The 18,401-nt window shown below is 42.2% G+C and overlaps 1 protein-coding gene and 1 long non-coding RNA gene across 8 annotated transcripts; one reads left to right on the top strand and one right to left on the bottom strand.

The window, feature by feature from the left end:
• Positions 1-3,711: 3,711 nt before the first annotated feature.
• Positions 3,712-17,513, bottom strand: LOC125573272. 7 transcript variants are annotated; one of them, XR_007314029.1, is made up of 7 exons: positions 17,222-17,513; positions 17,049-17,083; positions 16,329-16,364; positions 15,396-15,528; positions 14,565-14,869; positions 13,831-13,950; positions 3,712-5,929 (listed from the first exon to the last, which is right to left on the bottom strand). It is a non-coding gene; the product is annotated as an uncharacterized LOC125573272 (long non-coding RNA). The 7 variants fall into 7 exon arrangements; XR_007314030.1 differs by having other exon boundaries at positions 15,491-15,528; positions 17,222-17,506; XR_007314027.1 differs by lacking the exon at positions 17,049-17,083 and having other exon boundaries at positions 15,491-15,528; positions 17,222-17,504.
• On the top strand, positions 4,944-6,574 carry LOC5521975 (type I iodothyronine deiodinase). Its single transcript, XM_048733770.1, has 2 exons — positions 4,944-5,375; positions 5,677-6,574. The coding sequence occupies exons 1-2, from the start codon at positions 4,944-4,946 to the stop codon at positions 6,127-6,129; spliced, it is 885 nt and encodes a 294-aa protein (XP_048589727.1). The 3' UTR covers positions 6,130-6,574.
• Positions 17,514-18,401: the final 888 nt, after the last annotated feature.

The following is an 18,401-nucleotide window of genomic DNA, read 5'->3' as shown; positions in this document are numbered from 1 at the left end:
TCTGATAATGACACCTCTTGTACCCCTCTGATAATGACACCTCATGTACCCCTCTGATAATGACATCTCTTGTACCCCTCTGATAATGACACCTCTTGTACCCCTCTGATAATGACACCTCTTGTACCCCCCTGATAATGACACCTCATGTACCCCTCTGATAATAACACCTCATGTACCCCCTCTGATAATGACACCTCTTGTACCCCTGATAGTGACACCTCTTGTACCCCTCTGATAATGACACCTCTTGTACCCCTCTGATAATGACACCTCTTGTACCCCTCTGATAATGACACCTCATGTACCCCTCTGATAATGACACCTCATGTACCCCTCTGATAATGACACCTCATGTACCCCTCTGATAATGACACCTCTTGTACCCCTCTGATAATGACACCTCTTGTACCCCTCTGATAATGACACCTCTTGTACCCCTCTGATAATGACACCTCATGTACCCCTCTGATAATGACACCTCATGTACCCCCTCTGATAATGACACCTCTTGTACCCCTCTGATAATGACACCTCTTGTACCCCTCTGATAATGACACCTCATGTACCCCCTGATAATGACACCTCATGTACCCCCTGATAATGACACCTCTTGTACCCCTCTGATAATAACACCTCATGTACCCCCTCTGATAATGACACCTCTTGTACCCCTCTGATAATGACACCTCTTGTACCCTTCTGATAATGACACCTCATGTACCCCTCTGATAATGACACCTCATGTACCCCTATGATAATGACACCTCATTTACCCCTCTGATAATGACACCTCTTGTACCCCTCTGATAATGACACCTCTTGTACCCCTCTGATAATGACACCTCATGTACCCCTCTGATAATGACACCTCATGTACCCCCCTGATAATGATACCTCTTGTACCCCTCTGATAATGATACCTCTTGTACCCCTCTGATAATGACACCTCTTGTACCCCCCTGATAATGACACCTCATGTACCCCTGATAATGACACCTCTTGTACCCCTCTGATAATGACACCTCATGTACCCCTCTGATAGTGACACCTCATGTACCCCTCTGATAATGACACCTCTTGTACCCCTCTGATAATGACACCTCTTGTACCCCTCTGATAATGACACCTCTTGTACCCCTCTGATAATGACACCTCTTGTACCCCTCTGATAATGACACCTCATGTACCCCTCTGATAATGACACCTCTTGTACCCCTCTGATAATGACACCTCTTGTACCCTAATGACACCTCTTGTACCCCCCTGATAATGACACCTCTTGTACCCCCCTGATAATGACACCTCATGTACCCCTCTGATAATGACACCTCTTGTACCCCTCTGATAATGACACCTCTTGTACCCCCTCTGATAATGACACCTCTTGTACCCCTCTGATAGTGACACCTCATGTACCCCTCTGATAATGACACCTCTTGTACCCCTCTGATAATGACACCTCTTGTACCCCTCTGATAATGACACCTCATGTACCCCCCTGATAATGACACCTCATGTACCCCTCTGATAATGACACCTCTTGTACCCCTCTGATAATGACACCTCTTGTACCCCCTCTGATAATGACACCTCTTGTACCCCTCTGATAGTGACACCTCATGTACCCCTCTGATAATGACACCTCTTGTACCATTCTGATAATGACACCTCTTGTACCCCTCTGATAATGACACCTCTTGTACCCCTCTGATAATGACACCTCATGTACCCCTCTGATAATGACACCTCTTGTACCCCTCTGATAATGACACCTCTTGTACCCTAATGACACCTCTTGTACCCCCCTGATAATGACACCTCTTGTACCCCCCTGATAATGACACCTCATGTACCCCTCTGATAATGACACCTCTTGTACCCCTCTGATAATGACACCTCTTGTACCCCCTCTGATAATGACACCTCTTGTACCCCTCTGATAGTGACACCTCATGTACCCCTCTGATAATGACACCTCTTGTACCCCTCTGATAATGACACCTCTTGTACCCCTCTGATAATGACACCTCATGTACCCCTCTGATAATGACACCTCATGTACCCCTCTGATAATGACACCTCATGTACCCCTCTGATAATGACACCTCATGTACCCCCCTGATAGTGACACCTCTTGTACCCCTCTGATAATGACACCTCATGTACCCCCCTGATAATGACCTCATGTACCCCCTGATAATGACACCTCTTGTACCCCTCTGATAATGACACCTCATGTACGCCTCTGATAATGATACCTCTTGTACCCCTCTGATACTGACACCTCTTGTACCCCTCTGATAGTGACACCTCTTGTACCATTCTGATAATGACACCTCTTGTACCTCTCTGATAATGACACTTCTTGTACCCCTCTGATAATGACACCTCTTGTACCATTCTGATAATGACACCTCATGTACCCCTCTGATAATGACACCTCATGTACCCCCCTGATAATGACACCTCTTGTACCCCTCTGATTATAACACCTCATGTACCCCTCTGATAATGACACCTCTTGTACCCCCCTGATAATGACAGCTCTTGTACCCCTCTGATAATAACACCTCATGTACCCCTCTGATAATGACACCTCTTGTACCCCTCTGATAATGACACCTCATGTACCCCTCTGATAATGACACCTCTTGTACCCCTCTGATAATAACACCTCATGTACCCCTCTGATAATGACACCTCTTGTACCCCTCTGATAATGACACCTCTTGTACCCCTCTGATAATGACACCTCGTGTACCCCTCTGATAATGACACCTCTTGTACCCCTCTGATAATAACACCTCATGTACCCCTCTGATAATGACACCTCTTGTACCCCTCTGATAGTGACACCTCATGTACCCCTCTGATAATGACACCTCTTGTACCCCTCTGATAATGACACCTCATGTACCCCTCTGATAATGACATCTCTTGTACCCCCCTGATAATGACACCTCTTGTACCCCTCTGATAATGACACCTCATAAACCCCCTCTGATAATGACACCTCTTGTACCCCTCTGATAATGACATCTCTTGTACCCCTCTGATAATGACACCTCATAAACCCCCTCTGATAATGACACCTCTTGTACCCCTCTGATAATGACACCTCTTGTACCCCTCTGATAATGACACCTCTTGTACCCCTCTGATAATGACACCTCATTTACCCCTCTGATAATGACACCTCATGTACCCCTCTGATAATGACACCTCATGTACCCCCCTGATAATGACACCTCATGTACCCCTCTGATAATGACACCTCTTGTACCCCCTGATAATGACACCTCTTGTACCCCCTGATAATAACACCTCTTGTACCCCTCTGATAATGACACCTCTTGTACCCCTCTGATAATGACACCTCTTGTACCCCCCTGATAATGACACCTCTTGTACCCCCTCTGATAATGACACCTCTTGTACCTACTGATAATATCACTTTGTGATTAATTAATATTGTCCACATAGATGACATTTCACCTTCGTAAGGGCATTCCTACACGCTCTGTGGATTTTTATAAAGGGAAGTTTGCTCAATTTTTAATGCCTTAGAGATGGGGCTTACTCCAGAGAGGTTGCTATTTTCAAAGGCGCTTACCAAAACGAGTATTAGCATTATTACGACTATAGCCATCGATTATTTAATCAAGGAGCCTGGCACGGTTTATCGTTTTGCAGTAAGCACAAGCAAAGATGTGCAGTGTCTATTTACTTGTAATTGAGCGTTGTACTTGCATCATCATTTTATAGATAGCAAATTTAATACTTACATTAGTAATCAAGTGCGTCGCGCTTCGAGCGAATCGATAGGACTTTCTCAGTAGGGGTCAATAATAACGTTATCTAGAAATCACTTGTCTACTGTATCATTGTTACATCAAGTTTACTTTGCTCACAAAACGAACCGGAAACTATCTTGTTGATAGGGGTAATTAAGTACTTCCGGACGTACGAGAGTGATTACACTCTCCGCCTAGTCGTTACTGTTGAGTGTTATAACCGGAAGTTTCTCTTTAACAGAGCTAAGTGTTAAGAGTATTAGCGAGCAATCGCGTGAGCCGCGCTACTGGAGCACAGTTCGTGTATGACACAGGCTTTATCAAATCTTGGCAATCTCTTGGAAGACTACATAAAAGGGAGAGGGACTAGCCTATAATTGTCCCTTTACTAAAGTTTATCTGGCGCGAGCATGGCTTGGTGTTTACAATAAGCATGGAATTTTAAAGTCTATTTGCTAGGAGTTCTGTTATGACAATGATGGTTTGTCTGACTTGAGCGCGTTTTTTTTAAAGATATACGCTTTGTCCTCTCGACGCTGCAATGACCTTATATTTAATTAGGTATGTTGCCATGCCAAGTATCTACCTGACAGAGGCAATATCAATGCGCTTGTTGGGCGTTTAAGGGCTAAGCGTTGCGTGCATAAAGGAGCTTGTGCGCGAGGCATGGCTTACCAAAGGTCAACACACTGCATGCCGCTCCACAATGGCGGCAAACACGACTCAAAGGCGATGGAGTGAACCTGCCGGGCCCCGCAGCCAGAGCCAAATGCGCTGCGTTCTGCGCCTACAATAGCCCAACGAGCAACAAACATGAGCGAACAGAAAAAAACAACACAGAATGCGCGAAAACACAGTGTCTTTCTTTAGCGCGATTTGTTTACTTATTTTGAGTTCTCGTCCAATGCGCTTGTGGCTCTCGGGGTTTTTGGCGGAGTGCAACAAAGGTCAGTTATCCTAGCTAGTGCACGGAATACAAATTACTAGAATATTTTCCCAAGTCATAAGATCGCACTCAAGGGCCGTGGAGAGCATAATTGGTTAGGCCTCGGAGCTAGACGCATCTCCTGCAAAAGTTGTTACGCAGCAAAAATGACAATCGAGCACCTCAAAGTCTTGTTACTATTCTACCTAAGCAGTGCAGCTATGGCGTTTGCATTTGTTTTTTTTAAATTACTGCATTTACTTCCGTACTCGGAGGGAATCATAGCGCGCTTTTTTAAGGCAGCGTCCACGATTGAGCTCCCGCGGGAGATGTACTGCGACGGGCTGTTTGGTTTGGAGATGCTGAAGACGCACCAGCGAATGATCTGGACCGAGCTGAATAAGCCAGCTATCTGCGGCCTCGAGGCTCCAAACCCTGAGCTCTTTTCAGTAGATGGCAGCGTGAGCTTCCGTTTACTGGACTTTGCGCAAGACGGAATGCCTCTGGTGGTCAACTTTGGAAGTTACACTTGTCCAGTGTTCAGAGCTCGTTTGGGCGAGTTTGGCGAGCTTGTAGAGAGCTTTAAAGCAACTGCGAAGTTTGTGACGGTGTACGTAAAGGAAGCACATCCAACGGACGAGTGGTTTCTTAAGGTATGCATACGACATTTTTGGCAAAGCTTAGACCCTCGCGAGGTAGATACTAGCCTTTAATGCGTACTTGGCTGAGAGGATAATCGCAATTCATGTGTGCGTGATGGTTATAGTAGGCGCTGTCTTGATTGCTAGACAGCATTTTGCGTGGGTGCAGTGACTATTTAACTGAGCATCGCGCAAAAGCTCGCATGCCGTTGCGCTTTTTGTAAATACCACAGCGCGATAGCATGTCTATCACGCAATCACACAATATGGGTACAGGTGTCGATAGTCTCATCATTATAACCTTTTCTCATAGAACAATGAAACTATCAGACAGCACAAGTCGTTGATGGAGCGATGTGATGCTGCAAAGAAACTTCTTGGCACCAAAACACTGCGCACTCCGCTCTTAGTGGATACCATGGAGAATGCAGCTAACGAAGCCTATGGGGCAGTGCCGACACGTCTCTACATCATTCAGAGCGGGATAGTACAGTACGCCGGAGGGATCGGGCCAACATTCTACAGACCGTGGGAGGTAAAAAAATGGCTTGAGGACAATATGTCATCTGTTGATGCAAATAATAATAATAATAATAATAATAATAATAATAATAATAATAATAATAATAATAATAATAATAATAATAATAATAATAATAATAATAATAATAATAATAATAATAATAATAATAATAATAATAATAATAATAATAATAATAATAATAATAACAGACTCGACTTCTCCTTCGAAAGGCATAGAGCCTAGGTGTCGAAGTCTAAGCTGCAGTCTAAGTTGCTATTACCTACAAAAGACTTAAAGATATACACCATAACCGATCGGTGCAGGTAGCTTTGGTTGCCCACACAGATGTGATACCAAGAAGGAACAAATCAATACGAGGTTTCTACAAATGTAATAACTATCTTAGAAACTTAGAAGAGACAAAAAATAATAAAAATATTGGTAGCAATTATTCTTTAGTTGCACATAGCCTGCTGCCATGGGTATACAATGTAGATAGACTGTGCTCCATTTTTCCAACTGTTCATTTAAATAGGATTTAATTAGAATGGAAGAGCTTACTGAATAATCATGTAGTATAGTTTTATAAGTACCGTCAAATTATTAAAAGAACATATTGTACATACTCAAGAAAATGGTGGTTTAAGAAATAAAGAAAAAAATCAAATAAAAAGATAGAGAGAACACATATTTTCGCTGTTGTTGTTGCCATTTGGTGGTCACTGAAATAACAGGGACCACCACCCTTTCAAATAGCTGTGGTAACTGCACTTGGGTGCATTCTGAGATAGGGCTTCGACAAAGGGTCTTTCATTCAAAATTCGGCCAACCACCCACACGTTATGTAATAAATACAGTTTTTAAATAATAAATAGATGAAATGTCACCCTTGCGAAGAGGTAGGGTTACAATATTCAGGGAAAATAAGCCTTTATTATATCTTTCCTACATTATCTTTATTAGATTACCTTTTGTAATTTAGGTAGTAATTCATTTAGCTGGCGCTTGGATTTGAAGAGGAAACAAGAGGGTATCTGGAGTGTAGCCAGTATTTGCTAAAGGGGGAGGGCGCGCAACATAGATATCATATGCAAAACATAAAATTGACAAGTCTCTAATGAGAAAATACTGCGTTTTGGCGTTCAAAGGCAAGTTCGCGCGCCCCTTAGCTAAACCCCTAGCTACGCGTACCTATAGATAAATAAGAATAATCCTGTCTATGTGTATATAGTAGCTGTGATCCCGATTCCTCCATGTGTGGTCACGCCCCTATGCTCTTTCGTTCCTCAGTTAACGTTTCAAGGAGAGAAGGGTTTTTCATAAGCATCGGAGCGAGTGATATTAGCACATGTTGCAATCTTTATTGTAGGCGGAGGTGTCCATGACATAACCTTGGCAGTCGTTAGAAGTGAAGTCTACGATATTTCAACCGGAGTAAACGTGACCTACACTTATGCGCCAATCACTATTAAGTTTTTCACATAATTAGCCAATCATGAGGCCGGGCACTCGACAACACGTTAATTGCAATAACGGGAGAACAACAGAGCAATGTCTCGACAAAACTATGCCAATGTCATACAGGGATATTACAGTTATATCGCATATCAGCCATTGCAAATATCGATGGGGGGTAACTTAAAGTTACATGTTCATATCAGGAGACGATGAAGGGCGTTTGTTTACGAATCCGGACTTAACTATAACCACTGTGCCGTAGAGAATTATATATTTCTTCAGTGGTTAGTCATTTTGTTTAGTGGTTATGTCTTGTTGTTTTTCTTCCATGTGTCCACAAACACATGCACCTTTGTTGTGTGGTTAGGCTGCTTTATCTGGATTTCTGAACGTAGGGCTAGATGAGCTAGAAATTTCCACGATCTAAGCCTGGAGATCAGACACTTTTAGAGGGAGAACAGAAGAGTTTGCGCGCGCTTTTTCTCCCCCGCTCCCCCCTTCTTTTAACTGTGTTCAAGACTACTTTATCTTGGGAACTCATTCATCTCCATACACCTCCTGTAACGGGCATAGTTAGTCGTATTATAGACAACTCGGATCGTCATACACTGTAGTATATTCTCACTTTGCGGTTTCCTGTGATCATTTGTCCATTGTTCGCCTCAATCGACTGTAGTTTGTTTTGACTCCAGCCTCCACGGTACGATCGATACACATGTATAAACACATTACTCAACAAATTCAAAATACAGAAAAAGAAAGACATCGTAAAGAGATGGCGCTATTATTCTTCACACACTTTGCCTTAAACGACCATCTTAAAGATGCACAAGCGACATACCTAGGTCTACTTTGGATACTCATTGTGGATTTCGTGATTTGGAACACCCCCCGCCATGTGATTTGTGCAACAATTAAGCTAATATAATATAAGAAATTTGAAGCGCTCGCTATATTAATTTGATCGTCTCTTCACTTTTAGTCTTTTAGTAATCGGATTAAGGCTTGGGCGAAAAAAAGGCTCTTTGAAAGACTGCCTAAAAACAGTGATAATGATTGCAAAAGAACGCGGGACCGAAAGCCAGCTTGTGCCATTTTCTAAACCCGAAGGAGAACAATGACCGATTGCTGCTATGTTACAGGTATGTCTTATTATTATTCAACGAATGTTCTTTTTACTAGTCTCGACTCAAGGTCAATCATCAACAGAATAACTCTTCGCAAACAAATCGCATGAAGAGATTTTATATCCTCGGGGGTTCAACAGGGGGGCCACAAATGCTCGCACGCAACTCTTGCAGCACGCGATCAATTTCTGGCCCTTCTCGGACGAAGACAAACCATCAACTTGCATCCTATGAACGACGCATTAAAGGGCCAGGAAATGTTTCGGAAGTGAACTTTTAGCATGAGGTTTAAGCTAAGCACAAGAGATATCCGGCAAGAGGAAAGAGGCGATTACTGATCGCTGGTAAATAATCTCAAAGTGTGTTTGGGGTTCAAGTGAGAGCCCTGCGGGGCTGGTTGATGTCTTGGCCCTGCGAGGGTCATAATGGTAGTTTAAACAATCACGAATTTGGACGGCCTAGCTAGAATTTGGCTACAATAAACGACAACTTTGTTCTTCCAAGCATTACATTTTAGACAATTTGCACTGTACATCATTTCATGAGTGATTTTCTTTCACATTTTTTTCTTTTATTTTTATAAGATTTAATCTCGTTTTTAAACAGGCATATCCGAGCATATACGAAAACAATTAAATGTCAATTGGGCTACATCATACGTTGCAGCCAAATGACACTTTGCTTGAAAGAGTAAAACGGATGTAAACTTTAGTGAACATGTATCTATTTAACGATGCCATTGGAAAATCCATGTGCCGTAGCCCACAGTGCTTGGGTAAGTAAATAGGCAAATAAGCGTAAATAAAAAACAAACCCATAGGTTTGGAAAGCTGTAGTATTTGTGTTCATGAACCTTTGAACATTTACATGGTTTTCGAAGACCATGATTCAGCCATTTTTATATTATCCGTGATCCACTTCGGGTTACTGTTGAAATATGTGTAATGGAAAAGCAGTTTTGAACCTTCACATGTTTCATCCTCGATATAAATCGCGATAGGCTTTATTCATGCCCGCCTAGACCCCCAGGAATACAAACTTTACTCATCAGGAGCTTGACACTTGGCGATGCATGCTGATTCTCTTGACTGGCTGCCGTAACTCCCACACGAAGAAAACGCATTTTGTAAACACCTTTTTACAGGTTCTCAAATTCCACATTCCACAAATCACCGGACTGCATGGTGGGAGAGGCAGTCAAGAGAAAGTCTTGTTTACAGACTTAGGATAGGGTAGGGCAGGGTAGCAAAGGCTGTTTCCCAGGGGGCGTGTATAACGCATCCCCACCCCCCCCCCCCACCACCCCCTTACGCACCCCCTCCCTTCGATCTAAAAAAAAAGGGGGTCTTGTCCCATTGAAGAATCTATAGAAATCTACAGACGATTTGGACATCTTTGCCAACGTGCACTACCTTGACATACCCTGGCCATGCGACAAGGGAGAGACGGGTACTCATAGCGGGATTAAAACCTAATTTACTCCTCTTTTAAAAGGACCGGTAAGTTCACAAGTGCAAAGTGGAACACAAACGCCGCGAGAACTGGTCGATAAGCGGAAAGCTTTGAAATTAAGCAATTGCGTTATTTTGCGTTTTGCGCTTACTTATCGGCGGAGTCAATTACTTGCATCCTGGCCGTGCTTTCTTTCATTTGTATATAAAGAGTTCCCTAAAAAGAGCCTGTTGTTGTCTTCTGAGGTTTTCTTTAAGCAAAGGTTTGACGTTCAATAGGGCATAGGTAGTATTGCGGGCGATGAGACACGGTTAAGTGACACGTGACAGGCTGTCAGTCAAAGGTCGGCTATGAGTGGTACATCGATAGATTCAAGGAGGACGTCAAGTGAAATCCTCTTGACCGTAAGAAATGTACTTCTGCTACACACGCTATCAGTCACGAAATACTAACAGCAGCAGAATATACAAGAAAAAGAGTTTGAACAATTGGCGACGTGCTGGATTACGTTCGAATCCTGAACATGTTAACTTTCCATGTTTGTGCCATTGCAATGGAGGAGGATGAGATGTTAGTGAAATATAACAAATCGAGGATGAAATGACATGCTTTACATCTCTTGGAAAACAGAGTAATTTCGCTGATTTCGCTTAGCAACGAAGACAGCAGAAAATTTGATTTAGAATTCAATAGTAGCACGTGAAAATTTCAGCCGTTTTCCACCAAACCACGACGGAAACTCCAACTTTCATGCTCAATTGAAATCGAGAACACATACGTTTGCACTGTTAACTCCTCTAACTACGTTCGCCACTGTCGTAATAATTTCCTTAGGGTATTTTTTGTCTCTGACTATAACGTTTTCCTTATTCCATTGCAATTAAATTGGAATTGATCGCCAAGCGCAAACACACGTTTTTCGATCTTGTCGAAATAACTACTCTGCTTTCACAATGTGTAAAACACCCCATTTCAGCCTTGTGTCTACTTCGCTAATTCCTCCACGCCTACGCAGACCACCTAGTTGAGAAGTCTTTGTAATCATACGATTACGGAGAAATTCATTTTTTTTTTAATTCTACTATGTGTTTTTACTCTTTTGTCTTCGATATTATTGCAAGGTATTAAAAATGTATCGATATAATTGAATATTTTTATAGTAAGATTAAAAAATATGCCAATGGCACAAGTTTTGCGTGCAGCAAGCGCGCATAGCATTTGACAATTGTGACCTTCTCGAGGGCATTTGTGGAAATACTGCATTATTCCCATATTTATACATTTAGAGGTATCCTTGTATTAACTTCGGTATGAGAGGTCATTTCACCAACAACACGCAATACTGCTATGTAGTCGCATAGACGCCGTGACGTTTTTTTTTTTTTTTTTTTTTTGCGATCAAGATGCGGTCTTTATTATAAATCCAAGACCCTGTAGAAGCAAAATGCTCTGCTTTTATGTGGCTGCAGGATGCCTGTGTACAAACTATGTGGGCCCGGGCACTAGGCGTTTCCAGATAGTGCTTCCAAAAAGCCAGAAAAGTGCTCTAAAAAAAACACCCAAAAAGTGCTTTAAAAGTGCTCCAAAATCAAAATAGTGCTCAAATAATGCTCATTCGCGAAAAGAAAATTACCGTATATTTTTAAATTTTTTAGAGATAAGTTGTGTTTTATTAAAATTTGAATAAAAGAAAGAATATTGCTTTTATTAAATACATGCATTAGAGTAAATCTTATATTGTTGTCCATGAACGGGTAAATCACACTTAAGTGTATAACAACTAACTGTATTATAAATGACTTTGTTCTCTTTTGTGTTTGTTTACCTTTGTTATCTGGATACTTCTAGAAAACAATGTTCATTTACAAACATCACCAATGTCAATAATGTCAAACCTGATAACAGACCTTAATCATAACAATCTCATAACGAGAAATAATTACAATAGATGTAAAACAGGAAAAAATGGCAAACAGATTTTCTAGATAAGGCATTCTATTATTGTAATGAACTCCACAGGCTACCCAATATTTGTGGTTACCAAAGCGCAGGCTACCCATTAAAATCGAAATCACCAGTCTTACAGTCTTAGCCTAGTTGAGATAATATTATTTGTAGTTTAGGAAACTAGAAATGTCTATATAAGACAACAAAATCTAGTAACTTGGGTTAAAAAAGCTAGAAGTTGACTTGTTTACCCAAAAAGTGCTCTCTGATAAAAAATAGTGCTCCCAAACCCAAATTGCGCTAAAATAGTGCCGAGCACAATCTGGAAAGGCCTACCGGGCACGAAAAGTGTGCTCAGGGGTGTTCAGTAAGATCCGCCATCTTGCAAACGATGTTTTAAGATTGATCTCGGGTGCTCTAACTAAGTTACTGGCCTCATGATTACTAAGCCACATTTACAACTCAATTCTCCTTCATAATTCTCCTTCGTATCCCGCCTGTGCGCAGCGTCTATTCGAAAGCGCTGAGTTTTTTTTTTTTTTTTTTTTTTTTTTTTGCAGAGCCGGCGTTAAAACGAATAAAAAAACGGTGTATCAAATGGAATTTAAACAAATAGTGGGATAGTTGGTTAGCTGAGAGTTTCTTTTTTCTTTAAATGGATCTTTCTAGAATCACACTTAACACATACATAACAAAGTCAGTATTGACAGTATACAGTATGCTTAAAGAAGACCCATCACATTTCGAAGTTTTCACGCTTAGCCCAAGGGGGGTGGCGACTCCCCAGAAAAGTCGACGGGGTTGATCGTTACATCTTTTAGGGTATCTAATTTCTACCAACCGCTATCCCTTTATCCCTTAGGGGATGTTGAAGGATATTTCCGATTCTGCTATATTTTAGGGTATAAACCATTAATTTTTTTTTTCCGATTCTGCTATCTGATCGATAGGAAACCTACTGAGTTATATTTAACATTTAGACTACGAGTTCGATTTTTCTATGAGTCAATAGATAGTCAACGAGGCGCATAGCATACTACATACATAAATAATAATTCATGTTGTTTTCTTTTTGGTACTGACCCTTAGATATCAAGGCCCAGCCTAGTCCCAGGCTTTTTTACATGGTTTCCTGTGCTCGGAGATGAACCGCGAGGTAGCCTGGAGGCGTCACAACTTTTACCATACACAGGAAACCCGGTAAGAACGCCTGGGATTTGGCTTAACACAGGAAACCCGATAAGAACGTCTGGGACTAGGCTGAATACAGGAAACCCGATAAAAACGCCTGGGATTTGGCTGAACACAGGAAACCCGATAAGAACGTCTAGGACTAGGCTGAACACAGGAAACCCGATAAGAACGCCTGGGACTAGGCTGAACACAGGAAACCCGATAACAACGCCTGGGACTAGGCTGAACACAGGAAACCCGATAAGAACGTCTGGGACTAGGCTGAACACAGGAAACCCGATAAGAACGCCTGGGACTAGGCTGAACACAGGAAACCCGATAAGAACGGCTGGGACTAGGCTGGACACAGGAAACCCGATAAGAACGTCTGGGACAAGGCTGAACACAGGAAACCCGATAAGAACGCCTGGGACTAGGCTGAACACAGGAAACCCGATAAGAACGGCTGGGACTAGGCTAAACACAGGAAACCCGGTAAAAACGGTGGGACTAGGCTGAACACAGGAAACCCGGTAAGAACGCCTGGAACTAGGCTGATAGAGGCCATTGTCTATGGGACTTTTTTTTCGATATAATTCTAAGGTTGGCCAAATGGATGTAACACGTTTACGTCCCGTATCTGGGAATCTATTTCGATGGTTGCAAACCCCATGGCAACACAAAGCAAAATAACACGTATAAAGCACATACAAAAAAGACTGGGGTTATAGCGTTAGGGTTGGGAGATATTGCCAGTTCATCATGTGTTCTTTCATGACGTACTAACCTGCACATCTGTAAAGATGGCCACGGCACCGCAAGGCCATGCACAACACAGACAGGCGAAAATAGCACAGACAAGGAGACTGCCTGGCTTTTGTACGCCTGGAGGGGGAGGGGGAACGACCTGGGAAATTAGAAGTGGAGAAGAAGTTGAAACCGCGTTTAACAGTGGGACATTCATTCATTCATTTATTATATTTATTTATGTCTTATATTTGTCTATTTGCTTGCTTGTTTAATTACTCGTTTATTTTTTTATTCATTCAATTTCAGCATGACTTGTTCGTACTTTTGTATTACGTGAAGTGCTTTGTACTTTGTAATCTTTGTTTATCGAGGGTAGCATATTTAACCGAATATACAGTTTTCTAGCATATGGCCCTCGGTTAGTAAGCACTGTCACTGGGGGTGGTCACTGCCAGAGGGTTTATTGAGTCCCCAGTGGTTCTTTTTCGTCCCTTCGGTTCAGGTTAGTGTAGTGCAGCTTGAAGAGACGGGACCTCCGGTTTAGTGTCCTTATCCGAGAAGACTGGAAACACGGGAGAATAACTTCAACTCACTTGTGACAAATTCGATTCAAGGCAGGAACCCGGAAAAATCTCCAGTTTGAGCCAGGATTCGAACCTGTGCCACAGCGGTGAGAGGCAGACGCGCTAACACACTAGGCCACCCGTGCTTCCACTAAGTGCCAGTAAGTCACGTGACATGCAAAGTGATCTTTCTAGTTATGTTACTCACTTGAGGTTGGTTCACAAATATTACAAATTGTTGCGGCCTTGTTGGGTCTTGGTAGCCAGGCTCTCCTACGATACCAGGCCCTACTCGGTTACCAAGCTCTTCAGGATGAAGGCCTTCAACTTGGTAACCAGGCTCTCCTACTCTGCCAGGCCCTTCTCGGTTCCCAAGCTCTTTAGGCTGGTTAAGAAGCCCTTCAACTTAGTCGCCAGGCCCCTGATCTAGACTGCTGGGATCTGAAGCTGTTGGATTGGTGAGACCCAAGTTTGTAACGTTAGGCTGGCTGGGAGGGGTCCTTTTACCGGTATCTATCAAAAAATGTGGTTTTACTTAACCAGATTTCACAATAATATTTGGCTGGGCTGCCCAGGGTCCTTGCCTAGGTCAGCTTTATAGTATAAGCCGTTGCAGGCCACGTAAGATTGGACGGGGGGATGGGCACAATACAGAAACATCAAGAAAATATTGGGGGCACAGCCACGCCCCTACTTGTCCTTATAATTTTTGAAAATATTGGGGGGGGGGGGGAGGCACATGCCCCCAGTGCGGCTGCGGCTGAGGCTAAGTTCAAACATCGTATTATCCATGAGCTGTATTCAATGCAAATGCATGCAAATGAAGTTTAAACAACTGACTCGATTCGTTTACATGTATTTGCATTGAAAACGGCTCATGGATAATACGACGTTTGAACTTAGGCTTATTGTCATACCATTGTATATGTATAACATATTAGCTAGAAATTGTAACCATGATTGGCCTGTTACATGTGCAACCACACGTTGGTGTATAGGAGCAAGCTGTTTAGATCGATCACAACAGTTTGAAATACACCTCAGACGCGGTAATATCTCCTGTTTCCCCTTCAGCCTTTTCCTATTCCGCCCTAGTCCTTGTGTCTCCTACCCTCGGCACCCATCAGTTTTTACCTCCCTAACCGCGTCTGACTAGCCATCGATCTTGCTCCCTGACGATAAATCGTGGCTAGAATTAGTGTGGTGGCACATTTATTCCTAAGAGCTCTTATGATATCCCTCACACTATTGTTTTATTTCTGTGTGTTTGTGTATCTCCTCTTATCAGCCCGCCAGGTACATGCCATTCACTTCTCTCGATTCTTCGTATTCCTGCCGTTTCTGCTGCCTGTGCCTCCGCGTAATATTTTCGCTCAATATAGGCCATCGCATAAACTCATCGCTTATCAGCCACTATCTTAGAGCGCGCATCGTTACACAATCTCTCTTTACACGACACAATATAACACCCCGTACTCAAGGAGCCAACTGTCCTATACTTATATAACCACTATCTATCTCCTATTTGCCATCTATTTCTTTCCTTTATACCGTATCTGCACGCCTTCATATTTTATTCCTATCACCGGCCTTGTAATTCCATTATTGTCTACAAGCTCACATTACATTCCACAAGATTTAATAATATGTTATCTCAAGAAGTTACCAACATGTAATTATCACCTTCCTCCGAAGGTCAAACACACAGTTCTCCCCTAACATCTCACTGCTAGCCTATTTCCACCTCTCATACATAGCCACTACTCCAACCCTTACAGCCTCCAATGCAATACACCATATAAAATAGCCACCACTTACACACTTTAACCCACGCACCAACGTCCATTACCACACATTTTATCACCCCACACAGCCACAGTTAAGCCCCGACGCCTCGGTACGAATACCAGATTAAAACCAAAACTAGACTGCAAATTCTTAAATTGTATCTTCAGAACAAAATTGATCATACCCTTTCTTTCAGTAGACATTCCTTTTAAAGTGAGATCTGGAAAATATGCAAAAATAGTTATTTAAAAAAGCTTGCACAACATATTCATTGACGTTACCCAGAAAAAAAAAAAATGAGATGCGTTTAACGAGTGAGTTTTTAAAAACTAGACAAGGCTCAAAGCAAACAGATAAGCAATGAAGCAACCATCCTTAGCAAACAAGCCGATACTCTGACATGAGTTTTCAAATAAAATTGCATTGACTTCTGTACTACTCCACTGTTCACAACTTATTTAATGGCTCCTTTGAGTACGTAGTTTTACTCGTATTTTCATGACAAGAAAAATGATGTAATTTTACGGTTTGAATAATCACATAATTTTTTAATTCCCTTTGTCTTTAATCATTTTGTATTGGCCTTACAAAAGTCTTGACAGTCATATTGATTTTTCTTGTCTACCTATTTACTAAAAATAGGAAGGCAGACATAATATATTTTGATGGTCACTACTATTCGATAGAAACCCCGAAACATAACTCGAACTCTGAGAGAAGATAAAGATCAGAATGTTATATCTGGTATGTATACAGTATACCATATTTGTGTAATGGAACTCGCACATAATAAACAAACAAGATGAGAATCATAATTCATCAAAATTGTAAGAACTGTTCTAGTAAAAAGGGGTAAAATGTGGAGAAAAGGTAAATAGATGGGTTATCGGGGAGTTCAAGTTACCTGTTATCGTACTCGAGTCATCTAAGGAAAGGTGCCTGAAAATAATGTCCGATTCAAAAGGATTCAAAGTCATTTGTACTTGAGTTATCCGAGTTCAAGATAACGGGGTTTTCCAGGGTTTCACTTCCTAAGATAATTGGTGTTGGTTGATAGCAAAGGAATACAGTACAAACCTTGTGTTAGTGCTTTGGCTGCACATATGAAATGTTGCTTATGACGCAGAAGGTTTTTCAGTGTACAATGTTGATATGACTTGACGTTAGCCAAACGTCTAATAGCCAATATTGTATAATAAGTCACTGCACTTACAGATCACGTGAATCTGAGTGACAAATTCAACCCAAAATAAACACAGAACAACGACTGAGCCCGTCATGCCAGATCAACTTAAAAATACAATTTTAGATAATAAGCCTTTCCTGGCAAAGACATTTTATGCGGCCATACGCAAGCGCTAGACAGGTTGCATTGTTGTTATTTTGCCGCTAAAAGCCTTTGCGCTTGCGAGTTTGCCGCCAAAATAGTCACGTGATCTATTATAGTGCAAGTCGTCTATTGCGTGACTTTTGCCTGACACATGAGACCTTCGACTGCTATTGGCTATTTGTGAAGACTCCACTTAACAGGAAAAAACCTCGAGGAGAATGTTTTTTCCTTATTTTGAGATATCTGGTGAGATTTCTCATGCACCAGCCGAGGCATTCAATCGGGGAGAGGGGGGGGCATGTTCAGGCGGGGCGGTTATTCAGAGAAGCACAGGCGCGTACCCATCGGCTGAGGGGGGGGGGGGGGGGGTGGGTGCGCAGTCACAAATATCGTATGGAAAAAGCATAGTATTTGAAATTAACATAATATAAAAAATGACCCACATTTTGGCCGCCAGGGAGGGAGGGGGGGGGTACGTGAGTACCCTGCTGCGCACCCCCCCCCCCTTCCGTGTCCTGAAGCGCTTATTCGTATTTCCTGCTTACCAAAATTCGGTTCCGTAGGTTCGGTTTACCTGGAGTGCTACCTGTGGAAGATGTGAGCTGCGTAGGAGAATGGTGCTGAACTACATAGATCAAGTAAGGATAAACAGTGCGGTCTTCATCCAGCTCAGGAGGAACGTGAATACAATAGCCTGACGTCATCGATCAAAACATTGAGGCCCGGTCTCTCTCGCTCTCAACCATAGTCACACCAGATTTCAAGATGCGGATTAGAGAGCGTTTTGTCCATTCGACTAGATTCTGTTTTCTGCATTACTATGTAGGGCAACGAGCAAACTTGTTGACATTGTTTATTAGTAAACCGATTTGAACAACCTATACGCCATTCCGAGACGATCGGATAAAGTATACTGGGGAGAAGTTG

This window comes from Nematostella vectensis, chromosome 10 (genome assembly GCF_932526225.1).
Source record: "Nematostella vectensis chromosome 10, jaNemVect1.1, whole genome shotgun sequence".
Lineage (NCBI taxonomy): Eukaryota > Metazoa > Cnidaria > Anthozoa > Actiniaria > Edwardsiidae > Nematostella > Nematostella vectensis.
The sequence above is the reverse complement of the archived record's forward strand: the minus strand, read 5'-3'. Positions and strand labels throughout refer to the sequence as shown.